Source organism: Tachypleus tridentatus, chromosome 1, assembly GCF_004210375.1.
Source record: "Tachypleus tridentatus isolate NWPU-2018 chromosome 1, ASM421037v1, whole genome shotgun sequence".
In the NCBI taxonomy this organism is placed as follows: domain Eukaryota; kingdom Metazoa; phylum Arthropoda; class Merostomata; order Xiphosura; family Limulidae; genus Tachypleus; species Tachypleus tridentatus.
This window is the reverse complement of record NC_134825.1, coordinates 146,384,300-146,407,573: the sequence shown is the minus strand read 5'-3', so window position 1 is coordinate 146,407,573 and position 23,274 is coordinate 146,384,300. Positions and strand designations below refer to the sequence as shown.

General features: G+C 32.5%; 1 protein-coding gene across 4 annotated transcripts in view; it reads right to left on the bottom strand.

Moving 5' to 3' along the window:
• Positions 1 to 1,356: 1,356 nt before the first annotated feature.
• The window catches only part of LOC143226261 (uncharacterized), a 37,595-nt gene continuing 15,677 nt past the window's right edge, over positions 1,357 to 23,274 (bottom strand). For 3 of the 4 annotated variants that reach the window (XM_076457020.1, XM_076457017.1, XM_076457022.1), the window contains exons 2-5: positions 8,959 to 10,249; positions 8,075 to 8,141; positions 6,530 to 6,698; positions 1,357 to 5,687 (exon numbers count right to left, since the gene is read on the bottom strand). In XM_076457020.1, the coding sequence (XP_076313135.1) occupies positions 5,486 to 5,687; positions 6,530 to 6,698; positions 8,075 to 8,141; positions 8,959 to 10,158 (1,638 nt within the window). In that variant the 5' untranslated portion in view covers positions 10,159 to 10,249 and the 3' untranslated portion in view covers positions 1,357 to 5,485. Of the gene's footprint in view, positions 5,688 to 6,529; positions 6,699 to 8,074; positions 8,142 to 8,958; positions 10,250 to 20,695; positions 20,855 to 23,274 lie in introns of those variants that run through there. The other variant, XM_076457021.1, reaches the window with a different exon arrangement.

Genomic DNA, 23,274 nt, shown 5'->3' with positions numbered 1-23,274 from the left:
TAGCAGTGTAAGACTAGAGGGAAGGCAGCTAGTCATCACCACCCACCGCCAACTCTTGGGCTACTCTTTTACCAACGAAAAGTGGGATTGACCGTAACATTATACACCCCCCACGGCTGGGAGGGCGAGCATGTTTAGCGCGACGCGGGCACGAACCCGCGACCCTCAGATTACGAGTCGCACGCCTTACGCGCTTGGCCATGCCAGGCCACCTAAATTATTAGTAAATACATTTAATATCAGTGATATCTGAACCTGCCTCTTTCTTTCATGAATCAAATAATGACATTGTATGCAGAATGAATAACAATTACAGTACGTAGTATAATTTGTTCCTCCTACACAATTATAAATCCAGGAATAACTTTCAAATCAAATATTACACTGTCTCTTATTCATGAGTTTAGAAAAATATGCAGGTTCAAGAAGTCTTGATAGAAATTAAATAGAAACCCTATAACCCAAGCACTTTCAAAAGGTTGACCTTTCGAAAGTGCTTGGGTTATAGGGTTTTTATTTCAGCTTTGTCTATTATTATAGTTTAACTTTATGATGATCAATCCATTTTATGTTCTAGACAATCAAGCTGTAAGAATCTAAAGAAATCCATATTTCCATAGAAACCACAAAATGTTTAGTTTGAACGTGCTCACCTGCTGCACATAATATTTAGCTTTTACTTTAAATGTGCATTTATTAAAATTCTGAATTGTAAAGTACATTAAATATTTATACATTTCTCACTTTTTTTTTAAATATAGAACATAAAACATACTTTAGCACTTAAAATTATTTTTATTCTCTTGAATTTCATTAATAATTTAAGGTGCTTGTGGTATATATTTTTGTGATAGTTACCAAATATTCATTTTCATTTATTTAATTCAACTCTATCATACTGCTTTATTTATACTGTTGGCCCTTAGATCTTGTGAGAATTATCAAATTTCTAGTATCGGTAATAAAGTATTACATAATTATAAAACTCTGTCAGCTGTTCAGTTTTCAATAAAGATAGCATGAACTTTGAAGTTTTTAGATAAATGTACCTACAAAATTACTGAAGAATTGTGATCTCCAGTGCCATTTTACCTTGACCTACTATGCTTTGTTAACAGCTTGCTAAGAATGATGATTGCATTCCTTATTCACAACCAACTGATTATTGCAGTTATTGCCAATATATTCTATAGGCCTGTTGTAGTTAATACAGAAAATTGGTGCTACCTTTGAAAGTTCCCTAAAACAAAGTATGAAAAAAATTATACTAAAGAAATATATTAAAATATATTTCAAACAAGTATTCCTAAGCTCAGTAAATTAACAAAAAATGCTTATTCTCCATGAATCAATACAGACTGGAAAACCATTTTAATATAAAGATATTATAGTGTACAAAAACCCTTTTGGATACACTATACTGAAGAAATGGAAGTTTTAAAGAATCATACTAGTTTGAAAAGATTCTACACTAAATTCATAACATGTCAAATAAAACTCTCAAATCTTGTTTATACATAGCTGAACTTGAAACATTTTATCACTAAAATAACCAAAGTTATTATGAATACAAAAAGAATTACAAATAAACGAAATTAATATTGAAAATTATTTTTTAAAAAGTTCAAGCTAACTTGCCATCTGTTGACAACTCTTGGTATTAACAATTATTTCACTGCAGATATTAACACTTTACAACTTTTTTACATTATCAACAGCTGTATAGCAATAACAACTAACAGTTCCTTTAAACTGTAGTATATCACTTAAAACATAATATAATCAAATAAAAAATACCTACTTTTCAAAGGTTTTCTATTTAATATTTAACAAAAGAACCTAGTAAATGTTTTACATTTCTTTCACCACCATGCAGTAATTCAGTGTTTCTGTTAACTTCACACATAGCCTCAGTTCTAATATATAAACTCTTCAACCTTTTCACAACTTTGAGAAGTACAAAAGTATAACAAAACTAGCTTTTGTTTTTCACTAATTCTAAAATAATTATTATGAAAATGAAATTGCTTTCTGAGTTCTTGTGTTTTGGTGATTTTTCATTACTTTAAGAAAACTGATTTTTCTGTAAATATATAAACATACATAAATATCTATTATGAGATCATACTATTTATTGACAAATATGGCCACCTACACTAATTTCATTTTCCTTTTGTAATTTTAAGTCTACTGACTACATTAATAGTAAATAACAAGAGGTAGCTAGGAAAGTGATATTATTATAGATATTATTGTTTGTATTAAAATTGATAAAATTACCATACAGTATATTTTTTTTTGTAAAACTGTTAACAAATTACATTATTATTTTATTATTTTCCATGCAGGTAAAAAACATATAGGAATTGAACACTGCATTGAAAAGATACTGTGTGAAAACAAAATGGGAGAAATAAAGATTCTTCCAAAGAAAATGCTTATGCTTCATGAATGAATACAGTCTGGAAGGCCATTTGTGGATAAAGAATGTTGTATACCAAGTTACTCTTAAAAAATATTCAAGCATTTTATCAGAGAAATAAGCTTAATACTGCATAACAGAATAACCAAACTTGACAAGATATTCAAAACCATAGAACAGCCAACACCACAACAGATAATTTTCTTTTTTATCAGTCATAAACATCTTATATAATGGAATTAAAGAATTTTAATCCAAAAAATAGAAGAACTGAAACTTAACAGATATAAATAAAGTTGTTCTGTATAAAAGGAAGGAAAGTGTTTCTCACTATATATATATTGTGGTGATTCATTTAACCACTTCTTTTAATACATTGTGGATTTTAACATTATAATATATGCACACATTAATAAACTATTTTTGTTTATCACTTCTTATGGTTACCACTGAACAATATCAATTCCTTTGAAAGATTATGCAAGTATAAGTTTTGAATTTTGCAAATTTTTAATTATTCCAAGTTATAGCATACATATAGGTTGGACAAAAAATATTAGAAACAGTTAGTAGAAGTGATTTTCAATAACTTGTTAAAACTACCTCAGTTTTTTACAATAGGGAATTCGTAAGTTCCTGAAAAGTTATGCTGAGGAATCAGGTTCCATCTCTTGAAGTCACAGCCTGACATAAAGCACAGCTGTCTCATTTACCCTTGATGGTCTTTTGACCACTAGTTCTTTTATCCAGTGAGACTTAGATTAATTGCCATGATGTAATAACCTTTAACATTGTTTCTCTTGCAAGGCTAGTAAGTTTTGGAGTTTCATTCACTAAAGCACTTATTCATCAAACTCTTACAATCTGCCCTTTTTGAAAGTAAATTAAGCCACACTTGTTTCCTGTGTTGTTTGAAACTAATATGGAATAGGGCTTAAACATATTTAAATAACATGGATTTACCTGTCTGAGATATCATTGTAATAAAAAATTATGCAGTAAAAATGTGTCTCAGAATGGTTGGTATGGGTATTAATGTTTTTACTGATAAGGAGAGAACAATGTTCCGACCTTCCTAGGTCATCTGCATTAAGTTAATGATGTAGTTCATTTAACACCTGGGAAAAAAATGAGCACATTTTAAGCAGGTATTTTCATTTTTTACTTGCTCCTTTATATATACAAATATACATATGTATATATCTTACAACTTCTTCATTAAATGTTTATTTAATGTAATGTGTTTATCACTCATATACTAACATCTTGCACATGTTACAAAATACAGTGTCTTTCCATGTGTTTATCTGTGTACCATTTACTCCAGCCTCTTCCGACTCTGGATTTCAAAAGCTCAACATTCACTTTTGAAATGACTGGAGAACAGGCATAAATAATATTGATGCCAAATTTCATTTTTTTAATAAGAATATTCAACACTAAACTGTTAGAAATTAATCATAATATCATTCACGTTTCAAAATGTGATGCATCTTAGAGAATAAGAACATAGATTTACCATATGATCAGCCACTGGCATAACTGAAATGCTCAACAATTACTTTTTGTAGTGGGCAGCATAAGTAGCAAAGGGCTTTGACTATGAGAGAAACCACAGTTAACATTTTTAAAACCCATTAAATAATTTAACAGGTTAAGTTAAAGTTTTCCTGATACTGGGGACTGATACTTTGGCTTGTTTACAAATGGTTTTGTGATAACAGAACATTAAATGTTTTATATTGTTAATGGTATCTGTGTGATTAGTATACAAGAAAATATATTGCATTTCATTTTACCCCAATTTTCAGCAGTGTATATGTAAGACAAGAGACTCCTGAAGAAACCATGGGGTGAAAGGTTGAGTAATAAAAATTGTATTCTGTGTACTGTAACAAAATTGCACATGATTCTTAGATAAAACAGCATTCTCTGAATGCTGCACAATTCCAGGAAAACTGGTTCCAGTACAAGTTAACTTATGATGGCTATTAGAAACTGTGAAGCTCTAGCAGACAGTGCTTTCGGTGAGAAACAAAGACTTCTCCCTTTGTACAGACCTATCTTAAACATTAATCATATATCATGCATGTAATTTTCTGCATCAGTTAAAGTGTTACCATTAGCTAAATATAATAAATATTAATTTTTTCCAACAGACAAAACATTGATTATATGTAAAAATATCTTGATATTACATAATAAGGAACTTTATTACATATCTCACAGTTCCCATATTATAACATAAAATTAGATATTCTAGTTTTAGAAACACCACTTTCTATTAAATAAACAGATTTTACATGGGTAATAATAATACTTTTTTTTAATAAGAACTGAAAATAAAAAGTAAGACTTTCCTAAATAGTAGACCCCTGGTGACTCAACGGTACATTTGAGAGCTTTTAACACTAAAATCAATCCCTTCAGTGGGTATAGCACATAGTCCATTATGTGTCTTTGTGCTTAACAAGAAACAAATTTAAACTATATTTGATATATAGCAGTTGTAACAGCTTCTAGTAATATTTAAATTTAACTGTTATTTTTAATTCTTTTTTTCTGTTAACAAAGCAAGTCTTTGAACTACTCATCATAACATTCAATTTTTCTTAAAAGTTATTAAAAAACCAATTAATTATTTTAAGGTACTTTATTTATGCTGCCTCAGCTCATATTGAAATTATTATTATTACCTATTTTTTACTTAATAAATTACTCTATTTTGTAATAGGATTTATATTCAGCAAATCCCATATCAATTTAAAAATCAACAAAAGATATGACACAAATATTCTATCACACAAGCTCATGTATCTTAGGAAAGATATACCATTGGGACAAATTTAAATTTTTTCTCTGTATTTACAATACACTTTTAGACATGTAATTTAACACTCTTACCATAATAGAACTCATTCTCAATTCTGAACATATCTATGTAAGTATACTGAAATTAGATATCCGTGGCAATCTAAAAGAAAACTTAAACTTTTCGAGATTTACATAAATGTGACTATAAATATAATACATTCGCTATCATACACAAAAGTTTTAAGTTCTTCAGTGACAATGTTCAGTTACATCTACTACTGTTGCTTTTTTCCAGCCAAAAAGGAAAAATCCAGCCCCAGCACCAAGTACTACAGCAATACATATCCACACATTGTACGTCATGAAGATAAGCATCAAAAAGTAGCTGATCACAAACTGGACAATGTGGAGGAGTGTCTGAATCAGGTGTGGTACACTCAGCATTCTGTTTCTATGTTAAAAAACAAAGTAATAATCACTACCTATTGCAACAGTAGTAAATAATAACTTTCTAGATCTTTTATCTCTGTTTCTAAAGGGGAAGTAGCTGTGAGAACTGGCTTCTATAATAACAAACAGTTATTCAGACAAGCAGAATAACTTATTGTAATGTAGAACAATAAACAATAAGTGTGTAGAAATCTAACCATTATTACAGAATGAAATAAACTCATGAAATTTAAATTTACAAATAAACAAAAATATATTTTTGGTTTAACTTTTTTAACATAGCAAATAAATTATAAAAGTTTTTAACTATTCTTTGGTTGAACATCTTATTGTAAACATAAGGGTTTTATAAAAATGAAAAAACCAAGTTTCAGGGATATCTGAATATGCTTACTACATAAAATATAAAACTTCTGTGAGAAGTTCCATTTTGTGACAAAGATAATCAGATATACAGTACTGCATTTAGAGGATATCCAAATGTCATATTAACAAAATAGTTTATTACTCTTGTATGCATGCATTTATTAAACCAGTTTCCTGGTGTCCTATATTTTTATATATTAGTGGAAACATACCAACACTGTAACATCAGTTTTAGGCATCAATGTTTCTAATTGCTTGTTGCTGTGACAATAGCTCTATAAAGAGTTTATGTAGTATCATGCTACTTTAGTTTTATCTGTGCTATTTTATACGAAAGATTGTTCCTTAGTTAATAGTTCTAAGCATCAGTTTTAAAGTAATAAACAAATAAGATTAGAAAGTAAAGCTATCCATTCCAATCATGAAAGAAATGAAGAAACCCTGATGGTATGAGGGCTTACATTAAGTAATGCTTACCTTGTTACTTTCTGGAATTCTGTGACAGGAGATCCACTTTGACTTGTAACAGCAACAGTGGCATATTGAATTGATGAAGCATTTTTTTTATACAAATATTCTCTCAAGAACTTTAGGCCCTCATAAACCATTGCCAAAATAAATATGCCAATAGCTGATCCAATCAAACCTATCAAAATATTTCATTGGAACTTCAGTGAATTAAGAAAAAGAGACTGTGATTTGTTCTGTTTAATTCCTGCAAAACACTAATAAACATGCCTGTTTTTATCAAGAGATAATTTGATTTAGTGATAAGTCTTTAGTTTCTTTTTAATAACTCAATTTCAAATTTATGCAAACTTACCGCTTTCATAATTGTTATAATTTTAATAATTAAAACCCTGAAATTCAAACACAATCAAATGTACATAGTATAAAATGAAACAAAACTATTAATTCATATATATATAAATTGCACCTAGTAGCAGCTATAAATTCTTAGTTTTCTATTTTTAATAAAGAAGAAATAACTACATTTCAAATGTTCCTCAAATCAAACCAACTAGTTTGGCTAACATGCATTGATATTAACAAGTTAATGTTCTGAAATATTGTACAAGGTTTTGATTTTCATTTCTATACTGAGTAGGCAGAATACATTGAAATAATATCCTGTATGGTATTAGATCCAGTAGTGTTATATGTTATTAATTAAGCCAGTATTTAAACAAACTGCTAAACAGGCTCTGTACACAGTATGAATAAAATGCTGAATTAGAAAATATTTCATATATATTTGAATGCATTATTATAATTAACCTATTCAAGTCTGTAAAGTTTGCATTACTATTTTTTTGATAAAACAAATTTAAAGTAATTCTATATAAAATTCAATCAATTAATTAAGGGTTTCCAAGTTTAACACTTTCAAATAAAATAAAATCAAAAATTTAAAGAAATTTGTTTTGAAACAAGGAAACATTGTACATTCTTTTACATCATGAGTTTCTGGAATAAAAATGAAGATGTGTAAACATAGTATTTGTGAAAACGTTTTTAAGTTGTTCAACTAGTTTTATTTTTTATCATTAATTGACATTATCATTGATGGAGAAATCGTAAAATAACATTTTGATTACTTTGTTTAATGTGAATCTATATTTTAATCCATATTAGAGATCACAGTTATGAGTTTTAGTTGTCCTAGTCAGACTCGTCCTTTTGGCATGGACTAATCTTTTTTAATTACTTATTGGATTGAAACAAATTGTAGTGATAACTGAGGTAGCAGATACATTATGAGATGGTTCATAAGATAATGATGTATTATAAAGCAACTTTATTAGTTGCTTAAAGTGTTTTTTTTTCTTCAACAGAAATCTGAAAAAGGTAGTATGCTTCTTTATGAGTTTAACTGTATATTTATTGTTATACATCATGCACTTTAGTATTTTAAAACATTTGTGAGTGATTTTGTTGTCTATTAGCATATTTCAAAATTTTAAAATATCAAACTACAAGAAAATATAATAAAAAGTTAAGTAATGTAGAAACTTCGCCTACCAGCTACTGTTGTCACATGCCATTGTTTGAAGAGGATTGTCACTTCCACATTGCTTGTGAAATACATCTGGATAAAAAATTAATATAGCTAAGTAATAAAATAAAACATATAATGTAGTTTGGTTAAACAATAAGATAAAATATTTTAGATAGATTAGATAAATAAAATACATGAGCACCAATACATTAAAGAACTATCTAAATAACTTTGTGAGAAAAAATGCAAGCTTCAAGGAATGCATTTGATTCATCATGTAAAATATTTATCTAAATAATTATTTATAACATAGCGAGCATTATCTAAAACAATAAAGATATTGTATATTATATACAAATATTTCCCTCATGACAATGTCTCACACTACAAGTAGGATTACTATGAAACAAATTCTGTAATAAAAATTTAAGTATTTTCAAAATCACATGTTACTTTTTCAGTTCATGTTATTTACTTTTTAAAAATTTATGACAAATCAAATACTATTACATAGACTTCTTGTAAGCATTTTAGTCATCTAGGCTTCTTTCTCCTAGACATTTTATATAACTGTCTAACAGCTTACTCTTATAAGAGCATAAAATACACATCATAAAATATATATCTTCTAAAACAGGAATATTTCTGTAGTAGTTGAAATTGGAAAGATTCATGTTTTTGGGCCAATCTTGGATATACCACCTGTGCATATTGTACTTTCATAGATAAGTAAGAACTATAACAAGTGTCATAGTCTATTACACATTTCGAGGTGAAGATAGAGAGTAGATTATTTTACCAGATAGAAATGTAAACTACAATTCAACTTATCTATTTGTTAAATTAATAATATTTGCTAATTCACAATTATATTGAAACAAATACTGCAAATGTTACATTACATTACCTGCATGCTATGTCCTACATGATTACCACTTTCATGATCAGCATGAGCATGTACTGAAGTACTATGATGACCATGCAGAGAGTGATCATTTATATTTGGTATAGCAGGAGACATATCCATTTGTTGCTGCGACTTAACATGGTGAGAATGACCAAAATCATCATGTTCAGACAGATTTTCTTGAGTAGAAGAGACTGCTACAAATTCATTGTGATGGTTATACTTTTTGTGGTAATCATTTATGTGCATTAAAGTTGAAGACACAACTTCTTGAGACTGGTGATGTCCATGTTGGTGGTCATTTGTAGAATCAGTGTGGTCAAGAAATTGGGTTAATTTTGTGGATGCCACTGGAAATTCACGATGGTTACCATGCTTTTGATTGTGGATATTTATTTCTGTCACTGTATTAAATGTCTCAGACTGAGCTTGGCCATTGTGAATAAGCAGGGAATCACCATTTTCAGGAAACTGAGCTGGTATTGGAGATATAGTTTGAAGGTTATAATGATGTTCATGTTCCTTGTTGTGATGATTTACTTTTGGCAAAGCAGTTGAAACAACTGCCTGAGGTTGAGAATGATCATGATGGTCATGTTGAGGAATATCACCACTTCTTGTAGAAGTGGTTGGAAAATTATAATGGTGGTCATGGTCTTGATTGTAGTAATTTAAGTGTGTTAAATTAGCAGATGTCTGGGATTGAGAATGGTCATCTTGATTAGGTAGAGATTCACCATGTTCAGAAAACTGAGGTTCACTTGTAGAAGTAGTTATGGGATCATAATGATGGTCATCTCCCTTTTTATGGTTATTTAAGTCTAGTAAACTGGCTGACTCATGAGACTGAAAGTCACTATGATGAATTTGTGTAGAATCTTCAAGTTCTGGAGACTGAATTGGACTTGATAGGTTAATAGTAGACCTGTAGTGGTGTCCATATTCATTATTGTGATCACTTACATTTGTTAAAGCAGGTGGTACTTTTAATTGAGAATGAGAATAATTGTGTAGGGAATCATTATACTTTGAAGTTGAAGGCAGAGTTGCAGATGCCCTTGAAGATGTATGATTGTGGACATGATGCATCATCATAGTAGTGACTAGAGCTTGAAGAAAAGTGGCTGTAGTTGGAGTAAGTTCCGTCATGTTCATCATAGAATGGTTAATTAGTGAGTGGTTCATAACAGAATGATCCATTATAAAACAATTTAAGACTGCACAACTGTTCACAGAATATATTTGTTGAAAGTGTTAGGCTTTTATACTTATGGAATAATTTCAGCAACCTCTAGAAGTAAAATATGAAAATAAAAAGTTGATTACAAGCTAATATTTTAATAACTTTTATCTTATTATATCAACAGTAATTGCTATATTTGATATTTTAAAAATATCACTTCATATTTTCATCTTAAAAACCAAAATTTAGAGAATATTTGTAATAATTTCATTATGAGTGTATTTACTAATTAAGTATATTTTATTACAAGTTACAGCTTTTACAGTAAGTAACATTTGTGTTTAGAACAGATACAACATTTGTATCACTGGTGCGATCTTTCTCAAGTACACAAGTTTTAACTGTTATTTGTTTTTCGGATATATGAAATTCAATAATAATAAGGAATATCAGCATGAACAATAAGCGGGTCTGGATGTTTATTTATATCATATTGCTCTATCGTACTCCTGTGTTGACCTAAAGAAGTTTCTTCATGATATTAAACTTCTCAAATAGAATATTTTACAACTTCTTATTTCCCCGAAAGATGGCCTAAAACAGTCAGGAGAGGTCACCTGTTTTAACCACTCACCCTACTGTACAGTAATGTGATGTCAGTCAGCAGACACTAAAACAACATTACGTATTGAACGCTTAATGTTACAACTTGTACTGCTGTGACGTCAGTAAAACGTGCACATGCAATGAATCACGAGACAAATTTTTATTCTGCAGGCTGTAAAATAATATGAGATACCAATTTCAAAAGCAAGAAATAAAAGTATTTATGAGTTTTAAATTTAGTTTTATTTATTCTTGAAACAAGACATTTTCGGGGACCTTATGGAAATACGCCTAGTTTGTAAAATGGAAAAGCAATTTCTTGACATTCAGTGTATTTTTTAAATTCTAAATATTAATTAAACTTGTAGCTTTCATGCTAAAATACATTTCTTATACTAATTAATGGCATATATTATATTAAAAGAAAATAATTAAAGAAAATAATTAAAGTAAAACTTCCATACAAAACATTTAAATAATAAAGACAAAATGTATAAAAAATGAAATAAGAATAAACACGTTCTTTTTTAACCTTTTACCTCAGAAAAAACAGGTCATACGTGTTCTTTGAACTTGAAGTTAATTTTAGAATTTACCACAAAAAAATGAGACCAAGAAATTATACTTTGTGACATAACGCTTAATTTCCCTAATCAAAAAGAAAAACTCAGGTTTCTCTGCGTTCTGTTTTTTTAATTATGATACGTAGCCAAATACTGAAATCATATTTAACCCTTAATCTGCAGATGACGTCATCAGTTAAAGTACGCGATAGTGATTAACATCATATGATGCAAGCATTTTGCACGCAACGTTTAGAAACGGTCGCTGAAAGAATTCGCTAATCTTTGCATATGGAATGATAGGCATATTTACACAAACCACAATAAAACACAGGAGCAAAATATTGTTTTTGATGACGTATTTAATAGTAAAATAATCTTTATCAGAAGTAACTGTTGTTCTTATTTATATATACATGTACATATATATCAATATCAGTCAGTGTTAAAGGGTTTGATTCGCTCGTTACCTGTCACTTTAAAACCATGTATTTTTGTGTGAAAATTATAAAACAGTGTAGAAAAATGCATTATTCTACAGAGTTCTCTATGAATATTTAAAGAACGATGTGTTTGAATAGTCAAAAAAGTTTTATATATCTATTCTATTTTCACATTTACAAAATATTGTTTTTGGATTTATATACTCTATAGTCTCTTGTGTTCCTTTACAGTAGCACCAGTAGAGCCCTTTTTTTTTTCAAAAATGTAAAATGTCTGGTTAATGAGCTATATTTATGGGTAACTACTAATGTTAATATATACAAAATTAAAATATTTACATTTTTTCTCTTGTTATTTCTCATAACCTTCTGGCTCTTATATAGTTATTACAGTTGATGTATGAACTCCAAAACGTGCCATGTATGAAGTATAAATTAAGATTTAACGTTGCTCTCCCTCAGATTTTTCTGAAATGGTGCATATGTGTTTTCTTGCTATACGAGGACTATCTGCGCTAGATGCCCCTAATTTAGCAAGGTAAGACTAGAGGGAAGGTATGTAGTCATCACCACCCACCGCTAACTCTTTAGCTACTGTTTTACCAACGAATAGTGGGTTTGACAGTAACATTATAACGCCCCTACAGCTGAAAGGGCGAACATGTTTGGTGTGACGGGGATTCAAAACCGTGACCCTCGGATTAGAGTCGAGTGCCCTAACCACCTGGCCATGTCGGGCCACAATTTTGGGCTACATAACCACTGTGGATTAGTAAAGTATCATATTGGAAGAACTTTGTATCGCTGGCGTTACAATTCAACATTACTGATGAAAGGGGCTTGGTCTCAAATAACATTCAGAAATTCTGAATATTCTTCACACTTTCAAAAGAATCAATATTTCAAGAATATTCCTCATACCATTATAAAGCACCTGAGGTGCCTCTTGCACTTCACATTTTTTATCGTATATAGTGATCCCTCAACGACGTCGGACATTTTCAGCCAACCATTTCCGACAGCTTATAAAACTCTATTGAAGACACATTCAGTTGTTTCGTCTTGAAAATTAGATTCCAATTGATTGTCAACTTCAATGTTACATTTTTGTAATTTCCCTTCTATGAAATGTGGTTGAAGATAATTGTATCCTAATAACTACTGATGGAATCATTCAACTAGGATACAGTCTGTTGTAGTTTAAAAACAGTACAACAGTAACGTTTCTAGGTCCTTCGCCAGTTGGAAGCGGCATCTTACCATTGCGAAAAACATTTTCCTTTTTGATTGTACAATGTATAAATACATTCTGATAAAAAATGACCGATTAACCATTCATATTTTTTTAAAAATAAATACATTCTTATTAGACGCGCAATTTCCTCCCGCTGGTACAGCAGTAAGTCTAAGGACTTACAACGCTAAAATCAGGGGTTCGATTCCCCTCGGGAGCAGAGATGTTAACCATTACGATTTGAGCGTAATCATTACAATTTTGGTGTATACATTACGGCTATACGCTCATACAGACAAATATTACGACTTGTTGCAACTCCCAAATTATTATATATTATATAGGCCTACACAATAAAGTGATAAATTGTTCCCCCAGGGCTTGAAAGAGGTGAAAAGAAAATTTCTAGTGAGACAAATAAATTTTGATAATAAATAAAAGACATAGTCCAAATGGCTACTTGCGATAATCATGTTTTTGCTTGAAATAATAGAAAAATATTTATATCTCCGACGTCTAACAATAGTTTGAGCGCGGTGCATCTCCATGCTGGGTACGTGGGGTAATCCATAGTTACGTTATCAGTGATTGTCAGCCAATCAGCGCTCGCGTAGATGGGTATTTTTCGTTTTCTCAGCCGCATAGAAACACCAATGCGATCATTCACAAGATGGAAAAAAAAAGAGGCCTCGTTCACTAAATTGTCTTGTTTCTTGCAATTCTAAAATGACTAAAACTGTGAAAGGGCTCTGTCTACAATCATTACGGTTAATATTTTGAAATAGTTCGCATCTCTGCGGTAGACTCAGCAGATAGCCCTGTGTAGCTTTGCTGTAAGAAAAACATAAACACACACGAGCAACTTCCATCTTGCTTCTGTTTAAGTCTTACATATTCTTGCTCTTGTCTATTGTCTTGTGCATTAAATGTATTAATAATATATTTCTGACTTAATAATAGTGAGGAATCGCTTAAGAGATCAAACGACTAGTATTGAGCTAATGAGTGTGAGAGGCGTTCCTAATAAATTGGTCAGCAGTGACAACGCCACCTTAGTTGACTTGTACCGTTAGGGTCTAAAGAAATTGTCAAACAAATTTGTCATCACATTTAAATTTACCCTAAAGTCAGCTGATTTTAAGCTTGAAATCTAATACTTTAATATCAAGTCGTTAATATTATAAATTCTACGTGGTCATGTTATGCAGTTGAAGAGAGAGATTAAGTACGATGACGCTGAATATTTCTCATGTAATAAAGTATTAATGAAAAACCATGCTAAACGGCATTGTACATACTCAACTGAAAATGAATTTTAAACGTTCCCTGCAAATGACTAACAACAATATATGAAATCACGCAAACAAATTAAGAAAATATTTCTAAGCCTAACTTTTCACCTAACAGTTCAACATTGAAGGGGGCTGTTGAAAACTGATTTATTGAGAAATCATAAAAACAAAGTAGTACCTATTGGGTAAAACCATATACAAGAAAACTATATAAAGACCTTCGATGTGAATTTTGTTATTAAAAAATACATAAGGGAATAGAAATATCGTACTTCATGCAGAAACCTATGAGTATGAAAATGAAGTTAAAGTATAGATATAGGTCTAGACGAAACCGCATCTATGAAAATGAGGATCATTCATTCTGGCAGGCTGTATATTTGTTCGTCTTATACTGTGTGTTTGTGTTTTTTCTTTTAGCAAAGCCACAAAGGCTATCTGCTCAGTCGTCTTATACAACTTATCCGTTTGACAAAAACAAACTAATAAACAATACTTAAAATACAAAGATATACGAAATTAGTAGTATCTGTATTGTTCAGTCAACTGAAAAATATATATGACATCTGAAAAGCTGTGAACATTTCCTGTTTTGCACATTCTATCTCACAGCGCCGCCATCCGTTCACAGATGTATAACAGGATATAAGAATATTCTATTATAGCCTTTCAGTATTCAACTACGCTTATTTTTTTCTTACGTATTCTCATACAAATTCACAAACTACTTTAAATATGCAGTTAGAATCTTTGTTTTTTAACAAAAGAGAATACGTATTGAAAAATCGAATATTTTGTAATAACGACTTTGTGCTAGCTCGTGTATAATAAATTCGCAATATTTTGATATCACACCACGAAGTCCAAAAAAATGTACACCAAACATGTTCATCCTTTCAGCCGTAGTGGCGTTTAAGTGACGGTCAGTTCTACAATTCGTTGATAAAAAAATTGGCGGTGGGTGGTGATGATTAGCTGCCTTCCTTGTAGTCTCACACAGCTAAATTAGGGACGACAATAAAGTATAACAATTGCGCGAAGCAATACTGAATGTGGGTATTACTGTTTATCAACACAACAAACCAATGACATGTTAACTTTTATTCGTAATTGAAGATAATTAAAATCCGTTGATGCTGACTGGTTCGAAAATGTTCACTTACAAGAGAAACAAATAATGATGTCTTATTATGGAACTAATATAACTACGACGAATTGCAAATAAAAGAAAGGAAACTAATTTGGTCGAGTATAAAACATAAAAAATAATTTCATGTTCCTGGAATTAGTATATGAAATACAAAATATATAGATCCAATTCATAGCACTCGTTCGGTTACATTAACCAGTTAGAAGTATAGCGCAGATTTTTCGTTTTTGTTTTTGGGAGCCGTGCACTATAATTTAAATAAAATGCTAAAACATACTGAAACAAAGAAGCTTTCCTTCTGTGTATGCCCGGTATGGCCAGGTGATTAAGGCACTCGACTCGTGATCTGAGGGTCACACGTTCGAATCCTTGTTGCACCAAACATGCTCGCTTTTCAGCCGTGGGGGCGTTATAATGTGACGGTCAAATCCACTATTCGTTGGTAAAAGAGTAGCCCAAGAGTTGGCGGTGGGTGGTGATAACTAACTACCTTCTCCGTAGTCTTACACTGCTAAATTAGGGACAACTAGCGCAGATAGCCCTCGTGTAGCATTGCGCAAACTTCAAAACAAACCAAAACCAAAAAATGAGGAAAATCTTAAAAATTTAGATATGAAACAGATAATATGTCTTGTTCTGTCGTTCTCTGACACGATATACAAATAGAACCAAGTACAAACCCAGCAATTTGAGCTCTGGATTTGGCGAACTTTGGGATATACTGTATTTAATGTATAACAATTAACAAGTTCTTATATTCGCATTGCAATGTCTACTCAGCACACATTGTGAAAACACGATTTAGTTCACTGCATAGCAGGTTATTGTAACATTATGAGTTTATTGCCACGGTAACAGACTGTTGTGCTCTGTACCATTTAACGCAGTGAATGTGTGATGCAATATTTTGAAAACATTATATTATAGGGAAACAAGTTCTAAAGTTACAAAAATGCGTACTTGTATAAGCGTTATGTAAAATATGACACTTAAGAATGTCTACCATTATGCTACAAACAGATATTTGAATCTCGTGCCTTTTGATATTGAAGTGACAGACTGTATTATTAAAATATTCGTTACTAGCAGCTTATAATCAAGCCAAACTACTTGTACAAACCGTAACAAAACATTTACCTTGTAATTAATTAATTCAATTATTTTAATATGCAAAGTAATGTAATAAGTAGTTATAATGATTAAAATACATTGATCCATCAGTTAGGGAGCCTTGCTATTACTAATATTTTCGGTCGTAATCCTAATAATATCTTCCAATATTCGACTAGTTTACGACATGTAGGCTAGTCATAAACCTATGCACTTGACTATCATAGCAAAATAACAAGTAATATACAAAAATATGTTGTTAATATATTGGCCCTTTAACTAATTTATTTAAGAAATCGCTCAGTTTGCAAGAAATTCCAACCCAAATGACGCAAAAATAGGATTACCAGAAATTATGTATTGTCAGTCAGCTCATGATTATATTACTGCACAACATTATCACAATAATGTGCCAGACAAGAATTTTCCTATATATGTCTTCTAGGAAAACTGGCACGGCATGGCCAGGTGATTTAGGTACTCCACTCATAATCCGAGGGTCGTGGGTTCGAATCCCCGTTACACCAAACATGCTTGCCCTTTCAGCCGTGGGGATGATATAATGTGACGATCAATGTGACGCAGTGGGTGGTGATGACTAGCTGCCTTCCCTCTAGTCTTACACAACTAAATCAGAGACGGCTAGCGCAGATAGCCCGAGAGTAGCTTTGCGCGAAATTCAAAACAAATCGAACCAAACCAAATCCTAGGAAAACTATGAAATGTTATAACTTTCTTCTATTTCTATTATTATTGAAATTACTATAGAGTATATCTAATTAGATCTAAAAATCAATCTGTACATAATTCGGTTTTGTTAACAAGAAGAATATTATAGTGTATTTTACTTCTCATACGTATGAAAATGAAGGATTAAACTCTTCCTTTTACTCTATTATTATTTTTGTTAGATTTTTAAACGAAGTTTGTGACAGGCAAAAACCTAAAATTACTTCGTATAATGCAATATTTGGACCCTGCTTTAGTGAACTGTATCACAAGTCAGCAATTCAATGGTTAATAAAAACCGTTTTCAGACCTATTGTTCAACTCAAATACATTTTTTGGTTTCTCAAAACAATCTCATTAATCTATGTTCTTAAGCTTTATATATCAACAAAGGTATTTGTTGCCATGTTACTTGAACATTGAAATTGTCCTGAACCTAGAGTACGAGGTATGATCAAAAACATCTAAGACTTCATATTTATTCCGAAGAATAATGTACATACATCAATATTATATGCTATCTCCTTCAAAGTAATCTCCCGCAGCTGATACACACTTGTTCCAATGTTCCTGCCATTATCGGAAGCAATGCTGGAAGTCTGCAACTGTTATGCTACTAAGTTCTGCTTTCACATTATTATTGATGATTGGAATGTCATCAAATCTCTTTCCTTTCAACTTTATCGGGAGAATACTGGGAGTGTGGCATCACGGGAGTGTTTTTTTTCTGCCAAAGATTCCTGAACAGACACAGCAGTATGTGAAGGCGCTTTGTCATGATGAAGAAACCAGTGACCTTTCTCTCACAGCTTGCGGCTGTTTCTTCTAACATTCTCCCTTAAGCGAATTAAAACCTCTTTATAAAAGGCCTGGTTAACTGTCTTTCATCTTATCAACCGTTTCATCAGTGGACGATGTCGATGGTCGCCCAGAACGTGGGTCATCTTTGACCGATTCCCGGCCATCTTGGAAGCGTTTTACCCACTGATAAACGATAGCCTTACTTAAGCAGTCATCACCAAAGGCAGTTCTTAGCATTTCGAGGATTTCTGTTCCTCCTTCACCATTTTTCACACAAAACTTGATGCAATCACGTTGCTCTTCTTTTCTCTCCATTTGTATTACAACAGGGCCAAGAAATATGTCTGTCTTTAAACACGTTTTTCGCAACTCGAGTATAAGGTCTGGAGAAATGGCTTTTTCGTGGGGTAGATCACTATTTGTACTTTGTACACACCTCAATGAAGCTCACTGCCTCTGCACTGGCACCTGTAACAGAAGAAGTCTCAGAACTTTTTAATCAGACCTGGTATATACACGTGTGTGTGAACAATGCCTTGTATTAAACTCCTCTGCAAAGTTTTCACATTTTGTTGCTGTCTGAGCTTGTAATCATGAAACTTTCATGTGGGAATGTATCGTTAGAATCTACTCCAAACTGAGAAAGCTAAAAAACTGACCTGTATGAGCGAGTGGCAAGAAAGAAGTTATTACTGAAAAAAAATTAAACCTCGAATGGAGTTTGTGACAAAGCATGTAAATAATACTGCAGACATGTGGCAGAACCTTTTTGTGGTCAGACGAGACACGAATTAAGCATTTTGGTCTAAATTCAAAGCAGTACGTTTGGCACAAGCCCATCACAGCACATCAACTAATCAAAACTATCCCAACTTTCAAGCATGGTGTTGGCAACATCATGTTATAGGGATGCTTCTCATCAGAAGGGAATGGGCAGCTAGTCAGGAGTGAGGACAAATGAATGATTCAAAGCCCAGGCGAATCCAAGAATACAACCTGCTTGAGTCAATCAAGAATTTAAAACAGGGTCGAAAATTTACATTTCAGCAGGACAATGACCCGAATCTCAAGGCCGAGTTGCACTGGAGTGATTTCAGTGAATGTCTTGAAGTGTGTATATGTGCGTTTTCTTATAGCAAAGCCACATCGGGCTATCTGCTGAGCCCACCGAGGGGAATCGAACCCCTAATTTTAGCGTTGTAAATCCGGAGACTTACCGCAGTACTATCGGGAGGTCCTGAAGTGACCCAATCAAAATCCTCGCTTGAATCCAATGAAAAAGTTATGACGAGACTTGAAGATTGTAGTCCATCAACAGTCTCCAATAAGCCTGTCAGAATTTGCAATTTTGCCATGAAGAATGAGCAAAAGTTACATCATCCAACTGTGTAAAGGTGGTAGAGATGTATCAGAAGACTCACAACAGTAAGTACTGCAGAAGGTGCTTCCACCAAATGCTGACTTACGGGGCTGAATACCTGTGCTATCAGCAAAGTTCAATTTGTATATTTTCTTCGCAAGTTTTGCCCCATGTAAAATGAAAAACACATTTATGTCTTTATTCATTCAGTATATATACCCATATGTTATATTGCTTTAGAGTTTATCCCCTTGGAAAATATTTGGGGACACCCATGTATATATATATATATATGTATGAATATTCGTAAAAGAGCTATCTGTGCTAACTGTCCCTAATTTTGATCTGATAGAATGGAAAAAACATGGCTTGTCAACAGCGCCCACCGTCACTAATTGAACAAGGGAATTAAGCTGTCACTTCTATTACGCACTCACAGCACTAAAATATGGAACAAATTGTTTTATTTTATTTTTTGCTTATAATGTGGTTTCCATGGGATCAATGTCCGGTACACTAACCATTAGGCACACTTGACTCTTCTTTTTTTAAAAAAAAATTGAAAAATTTGGTTTGGTTACTTTCAGTAATTTTGTTGTTGTTGTTGTTTTATGTTAAATATCGTCATCCTTATGGTCTTACATATGCTCTTTGTACCCTTATGGTCTAACATATGCTCTTTGTTGTTAACCTCGTACTCCTAATTTTTTCTTCATTATTGAATATTAATTTTCACTACTATACTTTTTAGTATGAGATTTTTCTTACGTTATCTTGTAGGAAGCAGCGGTACCCACTGCCAGTTACTGGGTTACTCAAATATTGCAACACACACACGCACAGAACCAAAGTGCGGAGAGCGATTCTGCTGCAACATGATGCAAACCACGTATTTTTGGATTGACAGTCCTATACATTAATCACTGGGATTCGCCCAGCCAAAAGGTGTTATAAATAACAGAGAAAGAATAATCAGACAGTTTCCGAACAGGCGCCAGAACAAGGTCAGACTCGACATGAAAATTTAGCACACGTGAATTTGCTAATATCTGATTGGAGTTAGATCTATTTTATCTCAGATGAAATAAGCATGATTTGATGAATACATACATAAAAACTTATCAAAAGGTCGTCCCTAAACTACCCTGGTACAGAAAGATGACCCAAAATTGTATACCGTCTGTATATTTTAGGATATATAAAGAATGGTTTTGAATTATTATTATTCAAATCATGATACACTAAATCACTATAACTACTACTTACTCAGAATGCCACTTAAACAGTAACTGAAATATTAGAGAGATCTCGAACAAGTAACGCTCCACGTATGATTGACAACATTACAATCTAAGCACAAAACGTCACTAGCAAAGCTCGAGAGCCACGTGAACTCTACACGATGTTGAAATAAAGACATAGAAGAAAAACCAGTGGTAAACAAATTATAGTTCCTCAACATGAACCCCCAAAGTGTTGACCCTCCCCAGCCGAGAGTTAATCACGTGTCTCACCCAATGATAGTTACAACTCAACAACAGGATGTAGCACAACTAAAAATACCATAGCAAGAAAACTTGTATAGACAACTACAATGATTCCACCTCCAAAGTAAATTTTATATATATTTTCCTTTTTTATAGCGTTTATTAATTTTTAACTTGTTTGTTTTTTGTTTAGTTTATGTCTACGTTTGGTAGAAGTAGTTCATTTCTTTTTTTTTTGTCAGTAACTCTTAATTTTTCTGACAACAGTATTATAATATTTCTATCTTTATACGCGTACAAAGTGACTGGCAACAGAATTTAGTTTCATATATCCATGTGTACATATTGGAAATGTCTGTAGAACTGATCTTTTTATAAAATATTTATTCCATAACTTTGCATTTAAAAATATTTTGAAGATATCTTGCGATAGTTGGAATAGTAGGTGATTAATACAGTGGAATCCAAATCATTGTTTCATACACGTGTATCAGCGAAGCAAAATGTTTCTTGAGCGCGACTCATCTCATCTCCCCAGGAATTTGTTTTCAATTTCGCACAAAGCTTGTCGAGGGCTATCTGCGCTAGCCGTCCCTAATTTAGCAGTGGAAGGCAACTAATCATCACCACCAACCGCAAAGCCAACTTTGGGCTACTCTTTTACCAACGAATAATGGATTTGACTGTCACATTATAACGCTCCCACGGCTGAAAGGGCGAGCATGTTTGGTGCGATGGGGATTCGAACCTGCGATCCTCGGATTAAGAGTCGAGTGCCTTAACCACCTGGCCATGTCGGGCTGTCCCCTGGAGAGCGTGAGCGATCTGGATAAAGCCTAGTGCAATGACGCAAATTTAAACTATTTTAACATAATTTTTATTAATTAAAATAATAAGTAAACGCCACAACACATATACCATTCATTTAAAAAAACGAAAAACAGGTGCCGCAAAAAACCCTATTTATTAAAGAAGGGGCGTGGATGATAAAAGTTTGGGAAATGTTGCAACAAAGTATAACAATTGTACGAAGCAATACTGAATGTCGGTATTATTGTTTATCAACATAACAAACCAATAACATGTTAACTTTCATTCGTGATTGAAGATAATTAAAATCCGTTGATGCTGACTGGTTCGAAAATGTTCACCCACAAGAGGGACAAATAATGATGTCTTATTATGGAACTAATATAACTACGACGAATTGCAAATAAAAGAAAGGAAACTAATTTGGCCGAGTATAAAACATAAAAATTAATTTCATGTTCCTGGAATTAGTATATGAAATACAAAATATATAGATTCACAGCACTCGTTTCGGTTACATGAACCAGTAAGAAGTATAGCGCAGACTTTTCGTTTTTGTTTCTGGGAGCCCGTGTACTATAATTTAAATAAAATGCTAAAACATACGGAAACAAAGAAGCTTTCCTTCTGTGTATGCCTCGTATGACCAAGTGGTTAAGGCACTCGACTCGTGAACTGAGGGTCGCACGTTCGAATCCTCGTCGCACCAAACATGCTCGCCTTTTCAGCCGTGGGGGCGTTAAAATGTGACGGTCAATTCCACTATTCGTTGGTAAAAGAGTAGCCCAAGAGTTGGCAGTAGGTGGTGATGACTCGATGCCTTCCCTCTTACCTTACACTGCTGAAGTGGAGACGGCTAGTGCAGATAGCCCTCGTGTAACTTTGCGCGAAATTCAAAACACACATACACAACATTCCCACCCAAATTTATGCTACTCCCAGAACATAATAAAATGGAAAGATAATCTAAATTTATTATATTTAACGGTACGGTCCAGTGGTTTGATGTTCTTTTGCTTGCTGACATCCCCCACACTTCTTTTTATTATTATTGTTAAGGAGCTAAGACAAAATAACAACCCATCACGAGCAATTAAATTATTACCTAATCTGGTCATACTGTATCACGAGCGGGATGAAGAGAAATTCATTTTACTAAATATTCCACATTGCATTCGCTCTTTAGCTCTTTTCGAGTTTTGGATCGAATGGCTACAGCGCACAAATTCTGGAATAAAATTATAAAACAAGAAAAATAAGTTATAACCTAATGTGTTTACAATGTCCCATATATACTAATATTAGTATTACTGTCTGAAGACACTAACGGGACAGTGTCTCACATATACTAATATTAACATTCACCGTGTGCAGACACTTACGGCACAATGTCTCACATATATATTAATATTAACGTTCACCGTGTGCAAACATTTACGGCACAATGTCTTACATATACTACTATTAACGTACACCGTGTGTAGATACTTAAGAAAAGGTAGTTGCTCCTAAGTGAGAACAAAAAAGAATCGTATATCACATCTGATA